Source organism: Myripristis murdjan, chromosome 12 (genome assembly GCF_902150065.1).
Source record: "Myripristis murdjan chromosome 12, fMyrMur1.1, whole genome shotgun sequence".
Classification (NCBI taxonomy): Eukaryota; Metazoa; Chordata; class Actinopteri; order Holocentriformes; family Holocentridae; genus Myripristis; species Myripristis murdjan.
In genome coordinates this window covers 5,010,469-5,031,426 of record NC_043991.1, presented here as the reverse complement: position 1 = coordinate 5,031,426, position 20,958 = coordinate 5,010,469, and the positions used below count along the sequence as shown (strand labels likewise).

The window sequence follows — 20,958 nt, the reverse complement described above, 5'->3', positions numbered from 1 at the left end:
CTCAGTGAAATGCACCAAACAGTGGAGAAATAAATATCCCAACTATTTGATAAACATCTAATAAGGCAAAAGCATTACACGTAAATAAACACATGCACAAATAAATACACAGAGACACCAGTTCTTATGGATGTAGTCATCCCAAGCGACTAATAAATATCACAGTATCACAGTTGTCTGACCGTAAGCAGAGCTACATGTGCGTTTGTCTCCAGTCTTAAAACAGCAGCAGCAGCACACTGGCACACACTGATCTCTGTGGATCTCTGTGAAGGTAAGGTCTTACAGTCTCTGCAGATGTAGACAGTAGAGCTGCTGTTGCTCCCGTGTAGTTGTACGTAGACGCAGACACATGTAGATGTCCTGTAGGTAGAAACTCCACAGTCTGCAGGGCGCTTGTGCTTTAAGATAAACAAAACTGGTCAATGTTTATCTATGCAGCAACGTGGATTCCAGAGAGCCAACACACCCTCTGCCTTTAAGGAGAATACCAGTGACATATGGTGCTGTATGGTGCCGTCTGTAGCCGTGTTTCCATTGACGTATTTTTATGTGCGAATAACACGTTTCCCCCGTTGCTTCCTCGGGTTCACTGAACAAAATTAAGTGGTCACAGATCTGATAAACACTTAATAAATACATATAAATGCATATTTATCACAAAAGAATTTTAACATTTTCATTAAAAGGTGAATCATATTGCAAAACCCATGACATAATTCCACAACATTACATTTTTCAAAAAACATGATTAATATAGGAATTATAAGAATTATATAATAATAATTATATTAATTATATTATATATACATTTTCCATAGCTTGACTTAGTTAGAAACACATTTTGATAAGAAATGTTGAAATGCTTTGAAAAAAATGAAACAGTGATGGCTGGTCATTTGACCGATATGTATTTATCACACCTGTGACAACTTAATTTTGTTGAGTGAAACATGTTGTTCGTTCCCAGTGAAGTTACAGTAAAGTTATTTTAGTGTGCGGTGTATGAAGTTTGAAAGGCAACATGTTTTTGTGGACGTCAGGTGATTGACAGTAAGCAAAGTGTAATGTAATGGGCACACTGGCACTGTTAACCTCTGTGGCCTTTCATTTATTAGTAGTTAAGAAAAATGGAGCTCATAGTCTGTAAACTTTCTTGTACAGTTCTCTTTCCTCTCACATGAATTTAGAGTTAAAGTTAGAAACCCTTGTCACCTCAGTGACGGTGTCCCATACGCCTCCTAAATTTTGAATCCACCGTGATGCCCAGAGCTCCTGCGTGAAGAGTCACCTTGCCAAGCTTGAATCCTCTAGCTGTCGGATGTGCTGTTGGGCTCAGCGTGGCCATGGGACACATACTGGTGCTCCAAATGTCACTTTTGAAACTGATTGAGGTGACATTTTCTTTCAGCAGGCTGTCACTTTCCTTTTTAGTAGGTTATTCCATACAACTTCAATACAACTTTATCATCCGGGATGGAAATTTGTTGCTGATATTCGATATTTTCTGACTCCTAATCAGTGGCAGACTCCCAGAGATGCTTTCTAACCTTAAAGGCTGGCCAATATATTGATAATTAATCAATATTGCGATTCAAGACTAATTATCATCTGGGATTTTAGATATCATAATATCATGATGTGGGATAATTTTTGCCTTTTCCTGGTTTTAAAGGCTGTATTACAGTAAAGGGATGCAGTTTTCTGAATTGTTAGACTGTTTGAGCTGTAGCTATGGTCCAATAGTTGTCTCTGGCTGCTTATTAATAATATCCCAATTACTAATGAGTGTTTGTCAAAAAATCTTGTAAATGTCTTATGAAAACACCAGTACTCATCCCTACAATATCGTTCCAGTATTGACATTGAGGTATTCGGCAAAAAAAAAAAAAAAAAAGTGATATTTGATTTTGTCCATATTACCCAGCCATAGACAGTTTCATGAGGCACAGCACTTTATTTACTGATGTTAAGAACGATATTGAGAAGGGATAAAACCCCTCAGGTTCATGCAAACACTTTTAAACGGCTGTCTTCAATCCAATGTTTTGATGTCAGATGTACACAAAAGCATTAAGAAATGGAGCAAACGTCTCTCCCATTTTGGGTTATGATGGGGTAAAGTGCATTTCTAAAGTCTGCTCTTTTGAGAATTGAGTGGTATCGATCGTTCTTTACCACATCATAACAAGGTGGGGGGCCTGTTTTTACCAAGAGAGTGAGATCAGCTGATAGGACTACCTTCAAAATGTAAACTGCCAGATTCTTTGTTTTGGGTGTATTTAATGTCTGCTGTGGACTCTGATTCACCGCAAACCCAGATTTGGTAACATCGAGGTGTTACCTTACAACAGGGGGGGTTGATAAGCTGAGCAGATCTTTTTGCATGTCGGGAGACATCCAGCATTTCTTGGAACAATGAATCCCAGAAGACTGAACATAGCAGATTTTTGTCGTTGTTGAGAAAATGTAATTGATGGGATTTCGTGTCATACTTAGGTAAATAAGACCTTGCAAGAAACACAGGTCATGCATGTAGAGTATCTAAATGCAAAGAAAGACAGAAAAAGGCAGACAGTATCACCGCATCATCTGAAATCGAAAAATAAAATGTTCTCCTTCTATTTTCACTCCCCTCCTTTTCCCTCCAAGGACTGTGTGCAGCTCAACCAGTACAAGCTGAAGGATGAGATTGGAAAGGTATGACTCCCTGATTACTGCCTTTCACAGTTCCTCTGTTTTCTCTCTGCTCTCTCGTCTCTCCTCCGCTCGCTGCGTGTCTGTTAAGTAGCGCACATCATCAAGGACAGTGCAGTAACAGCCTCTGACATCTTCTCTCCCGGCTGTCCTCGTTTCCCAAACTCTCTGTAAACCACCAGGCCATGGGAGAGTTGTAGGATGGATGAGAGGCTGGTATAAATAGGCGCTCTCTAAAGGGTTGTATGAAGCTGAGTGGATCCGAGTATGTGTGTGTGTGTGTCTGTGTGTGTGTGTGTGTTTGCAAGTGTGTAGGTGTGCATATTTGAATGTATATGTGATAATGCAAGTGGGTTTTAAGAAAAATGTTTGCATTTACATGTAAGTCCTTGTGTTTATGTGTGTGTGTGTGTGTGTGTGTGTGTGTGTGTGTGTGTTTGTGTTTAGTGGAGACAGCGGGGGGAGCTTTTCAGGACTGTTGGAGAAGCTTCTGTTATCAGCTCATCTCTGTGCTGCTTCCCCAATCTGCTCTCCCAGCGGGGACCGATCCTGCCCCCCTCTCTCTCTCTCTCTCTCTCTCTCTCTCTCTCTCTCTCTCTCTCTCTCTCTCTCTCTCTCTCTCTCTCCCTCCATCTCTCCATATGTGCCCATGTCTGCGTGCATGAATTTGTGCATACAAGCAGAGAGGGAAAGCTTTCCTACTAATTGGGTCTAGTTTTTATTCTGAATTTCCTGTGTGTGGGTAGGGCAGGCTTGGTAGCACAAACCAGATTCAGTTTCCATAATTAGCCTGAAATCAGAAATGAAAGAGGGAGAGAGAGAGAGTGAGTGAGAGAGAGAGAGAGAGAGAGAGAGAGAGGGAGGGAGAGATGATTTGAATTTCTCTGTTCTTGCTTTGAAGCAGCTGGTCCTCTTTTGAGTGTCAGCCCACTCACTTCCCTCAGCTTTAGAGTGAAGCTTGTGTGTGTGTGTTTGTGTGTTTGTGTTTGCTCTCGTGTGTATTTCTTCAGTTCCTTTACACAGTGTGGTGTTTTATTTTTTATGTTAAGGATTGACAGCTGCTGAATCTCACACTTATTTTCTCATACTTCTGTTTTACTTATTCTCTGACAAGGGCTCCTATGGTGTTGTCAAGCTGGCTTACAATGAAGATGACAACACATACTATGTAAGTCCTACATACATAGACACACACACACACACACACACACACACACACACACACTGAGTAATCCTCCCTCTCATTTATCTCTCATTCCAGATGTTTTGTCACTCATCCCACGAACAGTAACTTGATGAAAACCCGTAACGTTAACTGTGAGGTGAGATTTCATTTGAAATCTCCATCCAGCAAATGCATCCAGTTAATTGGCTGATGTAATAGCACAGCAATTATTTGACTTATTTGCTGCTCATGATTACTACACCAGCATGGTGCTGACAGTGACATCAGGATTATTTTAATAATCCTTCCAAAAAAAAAAAACAACAATAAAAAAAAAAAACACAAGGCCCAAATGTCACATTATCTGCCAGTGACTATTATCATTATGTTGTAATAACTGAAACGTTTAGACAATTAAAAAAAGTGTGTTTGCTAAAATTGTCTCATGAAAGAGATGCTCACATTTGATTCTGAGGCAATTTGAAAAAACAAAAAAGAAACAAAGAAGAGGTTTTGATCGGCATACAGAGCATGCATCACTTAATTTCTAGCCACTTTCATGTTTTTCTTACTTCCCCAGGTGTCTCTGTTGTACAGTCTGAAATGTAGGGCTGTACCCGACTCAGTTTCTAGATCGACTCAGGGTCGGCATTTCAATATGATGATCCAACGATTCGTACCCCGTTGGTTATGGCTTAGATTAGGGAAAGGCCAATTAGTTTCAATTAGTTTGTTCCTAGGAAAGTCCACCGCCATTCTCTGGGTAATTAATCCAATTAATTAAACATCTACCATTTCTATTGCAGTATATTCCCAGTGCATTTTTAAGAGAATGTGTTTTGTGTTTTTGTCATATTGCAGTGCCCAGTAACTGCATCATCAGGCATCGCCACGACAACAGCATCTTTTAAGACCGGCTAATTGTTCATCTTTTAATTTATCAGTGCTGAAACATTTCCTTGAGCACAGAGGGATTTGTTGTTGACTTGTTTACTTCTCACTGTGCACTGTGAGGGCGCCACCAAAGAACCAACCGGTCGGGTATCTTAGACATATGGTCAAATCTTCCCCCTGGGAATGAGAGCAGTTCCAGACCTCAGGAATCACCACGTAATTAAAAATGTGGGCGTGGAAATTCACAGGGGCTGGATCCAGGCTTGACAAATGGCAGCTCAGCACCTGGATTTGTTAAAATAGCTATATTATTTGTGCAGCTCTTATTCTGTTGTCATCTGTGGTGAAATGCGGTTTTGCAGCAGTTCACTTGACTGTATCTCACTGCCTCTTACCTCTCTGTTTCTTTGCTTCATCTCCCACCCACCTGTCTCTCCGGCTCCCTCTCGCTCTTCCTCTTCCGTAGGCCATGAAGGTGTTGTCCAAGAAGAAGCTGATGAGGCAGGCAGGTTTCCCACGTAAGTTGACAGCAGAGAGCACAATCTCTAACGTTTCCACAGTGTGCACTGACACCTCATGTCAACACTAAATCTCTCCCTCCTCTCATCCTTTCCCCGCCTGTCTCTGACTCCCGTCCTGTTTTCTTCTCTCCTCCACCAGGGAGACCTCCTCCACGTGGCGCCAAAGCAGCACCCGAGGGTCCTCCTCAACCCAAAGGGCCCCTGGAGCGAGTCTATCAAGAGATTGCCATCCTGAAAAAGCTGGACCATCCTAACGTAGTGAAACTAGTGGAGGTGAGTATATTTGTGAGTATGATTCCTGTGTGATGATGTTAGCCCCCATAGCAGCCATTTGTTGAAACCTGACGTCATTCAGAGGATTTCTGGTTTTCCAGTTGTGTCGACAATTAAGGGCGAGTTTCTGAGCAATCTCCAGAACCGAGGTGCTCGCTATGCAATCATTGAAAAATGCACTTCTTACAGAAATCTCCAGATGCCAAACATTTTCAACACCAAATCACAGCATGAATTTTTCTGTGGTGTTCCTCAAAGTCTTGGTGTTCTAATGTGATATTTTCGGGGGATTTTTGACCATTTTCGACCATTTTTATAAATTCTCCAGTGGTCAAAAATTGTTTTGCATTTTGCATCTGTGTAGCAAATGGTAACTTTTGACACATAATTGAGCATGGGAGTTGCCATTATGTGCTCCAATCATAATGTCCTAACTAGGGATGCTAACCGGTGGCCGTTTGACCGGTTGTTGACCGTTTGAACTTTAACCGAATAATCTTGTCGGTTAAAAACCCTTTAAGCCCGAACTAGAGTGCCTGTAGAGAGAGGGTCTCCTTACGCCGCCATTGCTGTGAAAAAACGGAACCGTTGGAGTGACGGAGTTGTCGCCACTCTCTCTACAGGCACTCTAGTCCGAACATGTCGTCGCCGACACAAATGCGCATGTCAGATTGTAAATACCGTAACTACCGTAAGATTTTATCGATCGAAAAATTCCAACTGTTCCTGAAGGCGGAGAAGTTGCTAATGCGCTTACATACGGTTTAATACGGTAACCATGGCGACGGGACGCTCTGCCGGGTTTCGATGACGTCATTACGCACAGAGCTCAGCTCGGTAGAGACAGACCGGAGAAACCATAGATATCGATAATAATTATATTATAGTATATTATACTTATATTATAGATATTATAGATATCTACGGGAGAAACGAGCCAAGCTTATGTTTGTCGCGGACGTAGTGGTATGCGTCCGGGGCAAGACAATGGCGCCGGTGCTAGCGCTGCTAGCTTCTATTTTGTTGCGGTTATTCTTTTATGGTTTACAGACAGTAAAATAATATTCTCGGTTAACCGAAATAAACCGATTAATGAGGCCCCGGTGGTCGACCAAGAAAATTTTCCATTTTCGCCATCCCTAGTCCTAACCCTTATAAAATGTAAATAAATAAATAAATAGACACCTAACCAAAACACAATGCTTATTAAAAATTTATCACTATAACCTATATCTTATAACTATATCTTGACACACAGCGCTGAGCTGCATCTCAAAGCATTCAACTGGTTTCCAGGTTTCAGATGATGTTCACCACTTCTATTTGGCTTCTACTGTTGAAGTTAACACACACACACACACACACACACTAAAATGGGTCTAAAGAAAGTGGCAGAACGATGAGGGGCTACACAGAATTGTGTATATTTATTGTTTTGTTATTGTCTGTGATGATAAAATGTTAAACCACCAAAATTTCATGTTTTAATTCACTTTCAGAACCAGATTTTTGGCCTCTTTTCATTAACAGAGTTGGATAATGAAAAGGCCAAACGTTATAACTTGGCAGGACAGAATGTTGTTGTGTTTTGTTTTGTTGTTTTCACAGTCAGGCCTGCTCAAGCTAAGATATTCCATTGTTGAACAGAGCCAAAATGTTCACACAGTTTGGGCCAAGCGTATTGATTGCTCCACTTCTGTCCCGACAGCGACGGAGGGACGTTTCCAACTCACTGACGGCAACAAATTGGAAAGCAGCCTCAGTGGAGTGTGGCAGAAAGACTGATGAAGAGATCCAAACAGTTTTTTCATTCAGGATTATTCCAAATATGTCAGTGATATGGGCAAAAGTCATTCATCACAACAGACTTGATTGTATAGAAGACTGTTGGTGTTTTCATAAGACGTTTAACACACAACAGATTTTTGACAAACGGTACTTAGTAATTTTGATTGAGGCAGAACACCTACAACAGTCTAATTCAGAAAACTGCATCCTGTTAATGTTGTACAGCCTCTAAAATCAGGAGAAGACAACATGTATGCCATATCATGATATTATGACTTAGCTTGAATTTAATGTTGTTGCACCAAAACCTAACAATTTAAATAAACTGTGATGTGGTATTAACTTTAAACTAAAACCTAAGGAGGTTTAACTTTGAACCCTTTGAAACCTGAGCAAAATCACTTGATTTCTTTCAAAAACAAGTGAAAAGGGGAAATTAGAAAAAATGGCCCAAAAATTAGAAAAAAATCTGAAAATTAAGTTACAACAGAAACAGAAGATTTAGTTGCCAAAAAATGACCAGATAATTAGTCAAAAAAAGAAAACAATAATGATGATGATACTACTACTACTACTACTACTAATGATAATAATAATAAAAAGCCATCAGAAAATTAAGTAAAATACTACTAGAAAATTAGAAAAAGTAAAAAAGAAGCAAAAATTAAAGTAAAATTGCAAGAAAATGACCAAAAACATATTTTTTAAAAATTTACAAGAAAATTAGGTTTATAATTATTAGAATAATATATTTAAGAGTCAGTGATGTTGGATTGATGTCAGATATCTTATGATTAAATGCTTGTGAAAGCATTTAACTCTAATTGTTTAATTTCAATTTAAACCTCTTAACTTGGATTTACTAAATCAGGATTAGTTTTTGATTGTGGATTAACTCATTTTACACCTGGTTTTGGTCAAGTGATTCTTACATCAAACTTTATATCAGTATGTTGGTGTGTTTTCCACTCACTTCCCTTTCTCTGTGACTCGGCTCCAGGTTTTGGACGACCCCAGTGAGGACCACCTGTACATGGGTAAGATGTGACACACACACACACACACACACACACACACAGATACACATATGTATACTGATTCATATGAAGCCATGCATGAACAGAGGTCATTTCAAACTCATTTTAATAGATCATGTGTTGACCTGCTCTGCATTTTGGTAACAGAACGAACCTTACTCGTGTCTCTCTCACAGTGTTTGAGCTGGTCAAGCAGGGGTGAGTTAAGCCTCTTTTACCATTATCACTGTGACACTGGAACGAGCTCTGTTTCATTAGTAATGATTGCTAATTGTGTGTGTGTGTGTGTGTGTGTGTGTGTGTGTGTGTGTGTGTGCGTGCGTGCGTGCATGCGTGTGTGTGTGTGTGTACTCAGGGCTGTGATGGAGGTGCCAACAGATAAACCGTTCAGTGAGGACCAGGCTCGATTTTACTTCCAGGACCTGCTCAGGGGAATTGAGTTCTGTGAGTCTGTCCAACATCCTTTTATCTTCACACTCGGCTTCTGACTGCGTGTTAAACCAGAATGCAGGGATGATGGTGATAAAAATTATAGCACTATTTTACTGCTGCATGTACATCTACAGTACCACAATGTCAGGTAGCACCTTCTTTGACTAGTCCCCTGTAGATATTCAACAGAAAATCAATCGATATATAAGTTAAATATCAACACGAGTTTAGTAGGATGTCGTTATAAAGCCATAAATTACATTTCTACATCATGTGTGGGCCACACATATGATTGATGTGTACGCACAAAAACCGTGCATACCTGCCATTTCCTGCACATAAACTGGTATTTATAACAACAGAACGTGCATATATTGCACTTGATGTTTATCTAGAGCGATCTGAGGGTGATGATGAGGTGGAGACGAAATGTCAGGTGAGAGACGAAATCTCTTAGTAAAACACTGATTTTTGGCTGCACTGACTGACTGGTGTGTGATTGTTCCTTTTTAGTTTTGTTTTCTTTTTGTTTTTTGTATTTACACAGATTTGTAAAATCTCAAAGACGCATTTCTTAGGGCAACATTGATTAATTACTTTTTGTGATTACTTCTTATCCGTCTTCTAATTTACATTTACAACATTTTATCTGTCTGTTAATATTCTTTTTGTTTAATTAGCTGTGACACATCTTGTAATGTCAGTTTAGATATGAACGCTATAAACCACCGTTGATACATTTGTGAGATATCACTTCACAGGTTCATGCGATGAATTAATTATACGGACGGTATAATGAGCAGCACAGCCGTGCGTAATGACAGCTGCCGTGGCTGAACACAACAAAACGGCACTTTAGATTTCCTGTTTGTTTCGTTGACAGATGTAAAGCCTGGTGGAGCAGGCGTCAAACTGATTAAAAAAACAGCTGCTTGTGTCCTCATACATTTACGGGTATGGATCTGATGAAAAGAGCTCAACCGTAAGCATGTGGGCGTATCTTGCCCAGAACTCTGGTGGGTTTCATAATAATCTAGTGGGCATCCAGCGATAATGTCAACTGGGCCTCCATGTTAAAATTCAGCAAACGCATACAACAGGATGTCAAATTGACGAAAGATATGTCAGAAATGTTGTTGAAAAGTAATTTATGGCTTATTGATATTCTGCTGCACTGATGTTGATCTTTAACTAACACACCATATGTATGAACTGACATTCTGTAGAACATCTAATAGCCAAAGAAAGGCTGGCCCAATCTGAATAGAGTTGAGTAGAGTCTGTGAATTATTTAATTTCATAGGCGATACAGTTTTGAAGGGGGAAATATTACCTGATAATCACTAATTGTACAGATACAGACTTGAGTGCATTGTCAAAATGAATCTTTCTGATAGATGAGGGGTGGGAACATTGGTGTGATTGGTCTTCATACTTTACGCATTGTTGCATAATCTTTCATATACCATGTAGGAATATGAATCTTCATTGTGTACACAGACACATGAAAACTACAAATATAGAGCTGTGGTGTTGATACAGAGCGCTGTGTGTGTACTAGTGCCGTGTGTGTGTATCTGTGTATCTTCCCCCCGTCGTCTTTGCCTTAGTCTATTTCTTGCCTGCCATTTACACAATCCCTGCGTCTGTTCTGCTCTGGCTGCACGCCACCCACGAAGGCTCATTTCACTTAATTTCAGAGGCTCTTAGTGCGTTTCAGCATCGGAGAACAGCAGGTTGCAATCCTTTCTGAGAGAATGATCACGCTAATGTGGCTGTCAGGCAGGCGAGCACGTCTATCCAGCTGCCGTGTTTAAGTGCACTGCCTGAGAAGCCTCCTCATTTGTGCAAAAACAACAATAATGATGTTCAGGAGGGCCGGACAATATATTGATAATATATCAATATCATGATATATGACTACACTCTCAGAAAATGAAGCATATAATTGTGCCTTTAGGGGTCCAGTTGTATGTCAGTAGGGCCTCTAAGGTGCAGCTTTTGTACCCTTGACATTGGGAAATTATTTGTCCCCTTGTGGTTTGTACCTCATCGAGAGCCGTCTCGTTTCATTGTATTTGACCTAACAAATGTTTGACATGCGTGACATTTAGAGGAAACGGTACATATATGCACCTTTCACTGCTTGGGAACATACGTGTACCTTTTTGGCTCTGAAAAAGCTTCACATAATTACCTTGAACTCCAATAATTAGCTATAGGGGGTACATTTGTGGTGGATTGTACCTTTGGGGACAGAAATGGACTCCTACTACTGCTGCACCCCTGTTTCTGGCACAAACAAAACATTTTGCATGTCTTTCCATTTTCAAACAGTGCATTACCAGAAGATCATCCACAGAGACATCAAGCCCTCCAACCTGCTGGTGGGCGAAGACGGACACATCAAGATCGCCGACTTTGGTGTCAGCAACCAGTTTGAGGGGGCTGACGCCCTCCTGACCAGCACGGTGGGAACGCCCGCCTTCCTTGCCCCTGAGACGCTCTCCGAGACCAGGAAGAACTTCTCTGGCAAGGTGAAAGAACAGACGGCCAAACAGCTCCCTCTGCAGGCGGCTTTCAGAAATGCAAGGCCCTCCTCTGAAACAGCAGCTTCCAATAGTGTGGTTTTGAAAATGATTCCTTTTTTTACCCATACTTCTGATATCATAATATCTAATAATCTAATAATATAGAAATATACATGCGGTTATAAGTTAGCCTTTAATTTTGTAGTTAAAAATTTGTGAGTGATTTTCCTAGCTTGCCATTTGGATACTTGGCCTCTGGTGGAGCGTAACCAGTCTCTAAATGAGGATTTTAAAAGAGTAAATTCTCCACAGAATGTGCATCTTCTGTGTTGAAGAGGGGTAGTGAGACAGTTTGGTAGCTGGACCTGCTAATAACGATGTGATCAGACAGAGCCTGGGTCAGATTACCAGGCCGTGCTGGGCAGTCATACCCCAGTGTGACACGGATGTAGCCAGTGTATATATTTTATCTTGGTAACACAAGATTTACTGAACTTTTCATGTTCAATAAACATTGTGACATTTCTCTCTAGCTCCTTTCACACATGCACGGGATTGTGCAGTTTATATTGACATTGAACTGTATGTGCGAACACAAATGTCAGTTGTTCTTGCACTTTGCACTTTATCCTCCCAGCACCCTGGTACCAAGTCTGCAAAATGTGCAGCTGAGCTCATGTGTGAAGAGAAATCCAAGAAAATCTGTGCACTCAATCGGTCCCAAGGTCTGGGGGGAAAGAGGTTATGGTTTGATTTATGTATTTATTTATTTACAGTGGCACCTTGCCATCTAACCTAATGTAAAATCTTATTAAAGGCACTTTCAGTGATACATCTATTTAAAAATCAACCATATTCCTAAAAGCAGACCTCTGCACTGGACCAAATGTGTAGTGTTTATTGTAATACCCACAATGCTTAATCGAATAAGATGAACTGTCCAAAAATCACTCTTAAATTTGGTTAATATTTGTGTTAAAAGGTCTTAAAAAGCATTAAATTTAACACTAGGAAGCCTGTAGACATCCTCATACTGCCTGCTCGCTCTGCACAGACGTCCCCGCTCTCCTGAAACCATACGAAGTATTTCCTGCAGGTGTGAACGCGCCTGACACAAACAATCCCGTGTTGTGTGAAAGGGCAATATGTTTACCCTCCTGCTTCATTTATCGTGCAGGCTCTGGATGTCTGGGCCATGGGAGTGACACTCTACTGCTTCGTCTTTGGAGCGGTGAGTCTGTTATCTTTCATGAGAAATGCAAACAGTAAATACAGTAATTTTACAGCTTTTCTCGTTAAGGATAATCTGTATCGATCTCCCGCTGATACCAAACCCCGTCTTTCATTCACAGTGTCCGTTTATGGACGAGCGCATCCTCAGTCTCCACCAGAAAATCAAGACGCAGCCGGTGGAGCTGCCTGAACGGTCAGTGCAACTCCTCCAGCCATCCTGTGTCTCCTGCTGTTTTTATACCGTGCAATGAAATTAATCTTTTGTATACGTATAATGTGCAATTTATTGCCATTTTTTACATTTTGAGGGTTTTCAAACTACCTAATCTAACTTTAAAGATTTCTCCTGTCTCAACAGTGCCGACATATCTGAGGATCTCAAAGATTTGTTGTTAAAGATGCTGGACAAGAACCCAGAGAGCAGAATATCAGTCCCACAAATTAAGGTAAACATATCCTGTTAATTGAGGACATAGCTTTTTATTGATGTTGCTGAAGTTGTGGAATATGGTCAACGCCGGGTGAGGTGCTCAGTCCTTCCCCTCCTGCACATTTTATTTTAAGTGAAGTTGTCATGTTTTTATTTGTGAAGATAAAATAAAACTAAACTTGAGCACATTTGGCATTGCGTTTAACACGCAGAGAATTTTACAAAACATTTCTGTAAATGAAGACAGAGGTGTGGTGAAGCTGCTCTTTGTGAAGTTCACCAACAGAGCTCATATTGATTAGGAAAAAAAGCCTTTGCAGTGCAGGCATAACACCGTTCTGTTTCAGTCAGCATAACCCACTGCACTTCTCCTTATCTGTGAAATTTATCCTGAAAATTCCTCCTCCTCTTGTTTCCAGTAGAGGTTTGATCTGCACTTCTCCTTTTCATTAAGTCGCATTTTTCTAACCAAATCAAACTCGTGACCTGTGACATATTTGAATACTGATCTCGACTAATGAGCTGTAATTTTTTGCAGGAAGAAATATCAGGTTTCAAAGGCCGTGTTGATAATAGTAATTAGTACGTGGCTTATAAAGCTCCTGCACAGATCTCATAAAAAGCTGCCAGAGCTCCTCCTCAGAGTGTCTTTAAGCTGTTAGTGGCATCGACGGGCACCTTAATTGTTTTACAGTCGACCAAATAAAGGCTGAGTAGCACCTGGATCTGTACTCATGTTGGCTGATGTGCTGAATGAAAAGCTCGGCGTGCTCGTGTTAGGTCTGACAAAATGTTGCTGCTACACCTCTGAAGACGGTGTGTGTGTGTGGGAAGCAGAACAACAGAGACTTCCTCCCTTGCGTCCAGGTTCACCCGTGGGTGACGCGGCACGGCGCAGAGCCTCTCCCCCCGGAGGACGACAACTGTTGCATGCTGATTGAAGTGACTGAGGAGGAGGTGGAGAACTCGGTGAAACACATCCCCAGCCTCGCCACCGTGGTGAGTGTGTTCGTTCGCTTTTTCATAGAGACGTATGAGCAACAGCCGGCCCAAAGCCTCATCTGTCTCATATCAGCAAATATTATCCATTATGGGTGAAGCATCCCTTAAGCATCAGTTGTGGGGAAAATAATTAACATGGAGAAGAAACATTTTTGGTTCGCCCCCATTTCTGGAAGTTTACCGTTATTCCCTGTCGGTTTGCAGATCCTGGTGAGAACCATGCTGAGGAAGCGCTCGTTTGGAAATCCCTTCGACTGGGGCCGGAGAGAGGACCGCGGCAGTCTGTCTGCACCGGGGCAAACGCTCACGTAAGGAATCCTCCCCGACCACACACTCTGATCCCAAACCTCAGCGAAGACTGTAACCGTAGCAGCCATAGTACCTGCAGTAGTGTACTATGATTATCACTTTCTGACTTCAAGGAACACTCCAATGTTTTGGGCAGAACACCCTTTATCTGACTTCCCCAGACTGAAACAAGATGTTGGATACCATTTTCACTCTCAGTGGTTCAGTTCCTGTGGGTAGCATTTCATGTTAGCTTAGCATAAAGACTTGAAGTCTATGGGATTCATTAGCCCGGTGTAATTCAAATCCATGATAAGCTGTAAATAAGACAGCTTTGGAGTTGCTGTAAGGTTTATTTATTTATTTATTTATTCATTTTGATGGAGCTAGGCTAATGACTCCCATAGACTTTAAGTCTTTATGCTAAGCTAACATAAAATGCTACCCCGATGCTGATTATACTGTAAATTTGCACATTGCCCACATCTATACACATTGTATACATCGATACACACTGTTTTTTTTGTTTTTTTGCACATTGTTTTTTGCACATTGGGTACTTAGATCTTTAGATCTCGAGTGTCATCTTTTATTCTTTATTTTTTATATTCTTTATTTTTTATTTACTTAATCTTGTACTCTGTGGATACTGCTGAAAACTGTGAATTTCCCTCGGGATGAATAAAATATCTATCTATCCATCTATCTATCTATCTAAACCACTGGACGCACAGAGGTGAAAATGGTAGGAATGGGACTGAACATCTTGTCTCAGTCTGGGGAAGTCTCACAAAGGGTGTTTTGCCCAAAACGTTGGAGTATTCCTTTAAAGCTGTCACGTTTCCTCATATTCTGATGTCGTCAGTGTGTCCAGTTAAAGTTTGTTAAGTAGACTCTTATGGTTTCTCCCCACCCCTCTTCTGCCCACCAGCAAAGGCAGAGCGGGCAATGTGAGATACTGCTACATTCATAGTAAGCAAAGAAGGTAAAGAATTTAAGGACTATGCCAACGCTTGCCTGCTGATCCTGGTGCTGTTAAAGTGGCACAGAATCCACTTTAAGCCCGTAGGCATGACGTTGCAAGCTGAGGTTCTCACTATGGCTTTGGTGGTCAAGTAGTCCTGTGCGTCAGGTGTGTGAACGAGCCGGTGCATACGAGTGCTTGGACAAGCCATTTTTGGGAACACTGACTGTGCTGTGCCTCCAGAGTCTGTAGTATCTGTGAAGCCGGGGTTTGTTCTCCATGTTCAGTGCGATGTCGGGATGCTCTTGGCCGAGGATGTGCGAAAACCATAATATAATGGTAGAAGTTATTAAAATGTTGTCGGAGGTCATGTTTGATGCACTTAAGCATGAGCATGGAGATTCATCTGAGCTGTGATTAAAGGACCATGCAAGTGATTTTGAATGTTTGGCCCCCATTTTCCATTACAGCAAACTGCTTTTCTAATCATGCGGTTACTACTAAAGATTTCACATCACATAATCAAATCCCTCCATTTTCAAATTTGCTTTTTGGGTTGAAAGAGCCTTTTTAAAATGTTCTGTTTCTGTGGCTAACAAAGTCTTCAATACTCATGAACCACACCGCAGATAAGTGATAACGTTTCCCTCTGGGGCTATTTTCCCTGGTGGAGGGAGCGTTTTTTTTTTTTTTTTTGTTTGTTTGTTTGTTTGTTTTTTTACTCTGTCCCAATTTGAAGTCCTGAAAACTCAACAGTGCTGCTGCTTTTAGGAAAACTCATGTGGAGGACTTTATTCCGCTGATGGAAAACTGGAGTGAAGAAAGTCTGAAGTTCATTTTCATATCATAGTGGAATGAATTCAAACCAACGGCTGGAGGAAAGGGAGAAAAAATGATGTCACAGTTCTAAAATACGTGTGCACATTTTGTAGATATTTCACTGAACATGGAAAATCACCAGTATGAGCCTTTAATCCGTTACAGAACTGAAAAATGAAGTGAATCACATCATTAGCCAAGAGCATCCGTGTCGTCTGATAGGTTGCTAGTCTTTTCCTGTGCATGCAGCGCCATAAACACCGCCCCCCCCACATCCGTAAGGAAATGCCAGATAATTATATTTGTCTTGTTGTCTGTCCCCGACCGACGTGATCCAGTAACAGCTTGCCAGGTCCCCTCGCTGTGCGCTGTCTCGCATTCTGCAGCACTTAACCCTCCTATTGTCTGTGGTGGGTCTGATCGACATCATTTTTTCTTTATAATTAATAATTTAATGGGGACAAATGAGTAAACATGAAATGAACATGATGGTATGTTTTGTCCTGCACACATCTGGTACCCATCAGTGTTTCTTTGGGGCCAATTTGACTTCCAGGCTGCATAAAACTTATTAAGAAATATCAACATTGTTTTAGTAGTTTTGGACACTGAGGGACGATAACATGTCACTAATAATCTTCAGTAAACTTCCCTCTGCTTCAGGGTCCTCACCTGACATCACCACACCTGTAGCAGTGAAAGAGACAGTTAATGTGACATTTAGGAGGGAAAAACCTGATTTCCATGAGAACTTGGATGTTTAAGAGCGGCTGAGTGTGAGAGATTATTTATTTTAAGGGTAAATTTGACCCCGATTGAAAACAAAATCTGAATGTACCAGGAGGGTTAAATCGTCCTCGACGTTTCCCCTTCACTAACCTGGGATGTACAGCGGCTGGCTCTCTACGCTCCTGCAGCGACACAGAGCCGACAACCGGCCAAACGCCGTTCTGTAACGGGATCGTGTTTCTCTCTGATTGTTGCCTAGGAAACAGGAGAGCGGCGACGGCATGAGGAGCATGGAGCTGCCCTACGTGGGGGAGGACGAGGCTCTTTCCTGATGCACATCGCAGCTTCTGACGGCAAAACACAGCCGACACCCCTTTACTCACACTTTTATACGGTGACACCCCCCCCACACACATACACACACACTCACATACACACACACACACACACACACACACCACCACCACCTTGGAGGCGGACAAGACTGACATGAACGACGAGAGGAAGAAAATGGAAATGAACAGCGAAGGCATTCCAGCGTCACTTTCTAAAGCTTTTATTCCATCGCTTCCTCGCGCGTTTTGCTCGTTTCAGGACTCGCTTTTGAGGTTTTAGGACTTGGGACTGGAAGAGAGGCGCCTTCCAAGGGGGAGGAGATGCCCCCCGACCCCCACGCACCCCTGCACCCCCCAAAATCTGTCCTCACCCCTCCCTTACCCACCGCCCGCCCTTATCCTGCATGCGTCTGTAGTCCCAGCATGCTCCGTCTCAGGCTTCACATGTACAGTTTTCGTCTTTTACCGAAGCTCAAGCCACTTGTTACTCTCTCTCTCCCTTTCTCTGTCTCTCCTCCTCCTCTTCTTTTACTTGATAATGCTGCCATGTTTACGGCAGGGGTTTAACGGGCGACAGATGGCGGTGGTTTGTTGTCGAGGGCCAGTTTCCTCCTCAGCAGAGCCGGTTTTCTTCACGGTGGTTTTTCTGCTGTCGCCCGTTTGAAGAGGGAAGATTAAGAAAATGTACAGTTTACTCGAGTTTTTTTTTTTTTTTTTTTTTTAAAAAGGGAGTTGAAAATGTTTACTTCATAGGATGCATGTGTTCACTTTCCCCAATGCAAACACTGTATAAGCTATATTGTAATCATTAGCAAGTTAATCATTTTTTGAAGCAGCTCTTGTTTTTTGTAGTGGTGCCGCTGGCTCGTGGTAAACTCTCCAAAATCACTGACGACAATAGAAAGCTTTAAAAAAAAAAGAGGAAACAGTCGAGAGAGCTGTGCTGTGTGAGCAGTCAGAAACACAGCTCCTCACTGCAGCGTATTAACGTAGAAGAGGATTATTAGGATTTTTTTTTTTTTTTTTTGCTTTTCTTTTGCAAGATTTGCATTAGGCAGCGAACAGCGATGTGATTTTAAAACTTGATGCATCTGCAGCCATTCTCGCAGCGAAACCACGTCTCTACCAAATGACCGTGAGGAAAAGAAACCCTTCAGCGGAAATATTCCAGCTGCGAATCGTCTGAAGCGTTGGGACAGACGCGGTGGACGAGGTGAGATGAACCAAGTGTTTTTAGAAGACTCTCTTGTATTTGTTTCACTTGTCAAAGTGAATGTTTGTTTGTACACTGAAAACAGAAAATGGTGACTATTGAATTGTGAATGTTTGCATTTGTTTGTTTTTGTATTTCAAAAAAAAAAAAAAAAGGTTATTTTTAAACGGCACATTTTCAGAACACCAAAAACTTAAATCGATTCTGTATCGTTTTGTAACTGACTACTAGCTTATAAAAAAAAAGAAAAACATACACACACACACACACATAAGACCTTTAAACTCTCTGTTCTCTAATTGAGTGTCTTTGTTGAACTGTTTGCTCCGTGCAGATGGAGGCAGAGTGCAGCTGCAGACCTTTTGTATAAATCTATGCATGTCATAACGTTCAAATTAAAACAGCTGACGTCAAAAAACAAAAAACAAACAAAAAAAAACTTTGGTGAAGAAGCAGAACCAGTTAGAACAGCAAGTACTTTTCATTTTTTCTAATTGATTAATGTGTTTTCATTTTTAGGTGAACCCAAAGCACTTGTTGCCATTCTTTTATTTTATTTTTTTTTTTTAAAACCCTTTAATTTTTCAAAGATGTTAATGTAAGGATAGCTCAAGTTTACCGGAGAAGTTTTATAGTTAACTTTAGGATAAACGACTCAACATTAATTAATTATAATAAGCAATGCTTCCACACACTAATTATTTCAGCACTTAAGTGTTGAATGTACAACAAAGGGATTTTTTTTCTAACTTAATGCATGTCACTCTGAATTGTATGTCGTGTGTTTTTTAAGACTAGTACTATGCATAAGAAACGTCTCTCTCTCTTTTCTCCCTGTTTCTCTCTCTCTCTCTTTCTCTCTCTCTCTCTCTCTCTCTCTGTATGGTGCAATAGTACGCCCCGTCAGATTTTCACGTACAGTGTGTGCACTTGGTGGCAAAATGAGGACAAAATGAGAATAATTTTAATTTATTTCTACTCGGCCAACCTTTTTCTGGGAAAAAAAAAAAAAAAATCGGAGCACATGTTTACATGACGTGAGTGAATTGGTGAGTTTTCCATCTTGTGCATCTTCCTCCTCGGGATCCTTGAAAACTATTACCTGGTACATTTGAAGGGAATTTAGTTGGAAAATCCAGTCATCACTGCCCAGTGCTCATAACTCGAAAACAAAACAAAAAAAACAAAACACCGCAGAACTGTTGTGATGTGTGAAAACGGTGGGAAAGGCTACCTCAAGTTTACCACAGATTCATGAAGGCAAACGTCTCTGGTTGTTGTGCACTATCGCTCGCAGGGAACAAGGTTCACGGTTTTCTTTTTTGCTCTGAGGGAAAACGGGACTCGGCGGCTCGAGGCACCGGGGCGACGATGCAAGCCACAGAAAGCTGTATGATAGCTGTATTTTATAATATTTAAACTTTTAGCTTGTTTCTATACAGAACTGTGTGTGTGTGTGTTCTCCTCAGCGGGGCCGGGCCGAGGGACGATATTATTTAGCGCTCACATGACTTTGCATTCTGTAGAGTTAGTGTCATTGGTTTTAGTGAAGAGCCTCGGGGCCCCAGATGCATGCCAACATACTGAACACCTTATTACCACTGTATCGTCACAGCATGAGAGGTCCCCAACTAAACTACACTAATCAAAAACAGGACCTCGTTAATTATTCTGTACATACTGTATCTGCTTCATTATTTGAATAAAATATGATTGCCTTTCTGTACGTTTTTTTTTTATTTCCTTTTTCTGCATTTTATCATCAAGAAATCCCAACACAGTGTCTTCCCTGTTCTGCAGCATCACTACAGTTGCAGAAGATGACCACTAGAGTGCGCTCCATACCATAACATCAACGATTCCTTAATTGATCAAATAATCTGGTGATCTTTAACATATTCATTGTATTAATTTTGTCTGTAGAAAACACAAATTCACAGATGTTACTAGCTGTTCCTCATTCTACAACTGCCACAGATTTACTACTTCCACTGTTTATTTTTTTAACTTTTATTATACATTTTTTTATATACAATACATTGCTTATTTATTATATATTATTATTTATACATATAGACAAATTCTTAAAACTTATTTTTATTTTGTATTTTATTTTCATTATTAATTTATTTATTTACTCACTTATTTATTTATGTATTTATTTATTTTCCTACTCCCACTTCTATTGCTGATTATTTCCACATAGACGAGGCAAGTCATTTGATGAAGTTGCCTAAATATGATATTAAAAAAATAATTATGATCTAATAATAAACTAGGTGTATTAGTTTATAATTTCCACATGTGTGACTGTGCCAGGCTTCGACAGGCTTTATAATTCGATTAACCCACATTCCACTCATTGGCCCTTCTGAGCGAATAACATGTCTACATTCATCTTCACTGAATTCATTATTTCACTGTCTACACTGTTCAGTTACATGTAGACAGAAATAAAAAAGTATATAATGCATGTATATCTTTACATTTATAAAGTGGCTGGTAATAAACAGCATACATGAAAAACAGGAAGACAACGTATAAAAAAAACAAAACAAAACAAAAAAAAAAAACATTTTGGCCCTTTTCTCTCATCCATGTCCCACT

The 20,958-nt window shown here is 40.7% G+C and overlaps 1 protein-coding gene across 3 annotated transcripts in view; it reads left to right on the top strand.

The window, feature by feature from the left end:
- The window catches only part of camkk2 (calcium/calmodulin-dependent protein kinase kinase 2), a 32,722-nt gene extending 12,645 nt beyond the window's left edge, over positions 1-20,077 (top strand). Inside the window, exons 4-18 of one of the 3 annotated variants that reach the window (XM_030065933.1) lie at positions 2,653-2,700; positions 3,812-3,865; positions 5,223-5,274; positions 5,417-5,550; positions 8,339-8,375; positions 8,552-8,573; positions 8,731-8,819; positions 11,145-11,344; positions 12,516-12,569; positions 12,691-12,764; positions 12,930-13,017; positions 13,869-14,000; positions 14,208-14,311; positions 15,223-15,263; positions 17,063-20,077. In XM_030065933.1, the coding sequence (XP_029921793.1) occupies positions 2,653-2,700; positions 3,812-3,865; positions 5,223-5,274; positions 5,417-5,550; positions 8,339-8,375; positions 8,552-8,573; positions 8,731-8,819; positions 11,145-11,344; positions 12,516-12,569; positions 12,691-12,764; positions 12,930-13,017; positions 13,869-14,000; positions 14,208-14,311; positions 15,223-15,263; positions 17,063-17,088 (1,155 nt within the window). In that variant the 3' untranslated portion in view covers positions 17,089-20,077. Of the gene's footprint in view, positions 1-2,652; positions 2,701-3,811; positions 3,866-5,222; positions 5,275-5,416; positions 5,551-8,338; positions 8,376-8,551; positions 8,574-8,730; positions 8,820-11,144; positions 11,345-12,515; positions 12,570-12,690; positions 12,765-12,929; positions 13,018-13,868; positions 14,001-14,207; positions 14,312-15,222; positions 15,277-17,062 lie in introns of all 3 variants that reach the window. The other 2 variants (XM_030065931.1, XM_030065932.1) reach the window with 2 other exon arrangements.
- Positions 20,078-20,958: the final 881 nt, after the last annotated feature.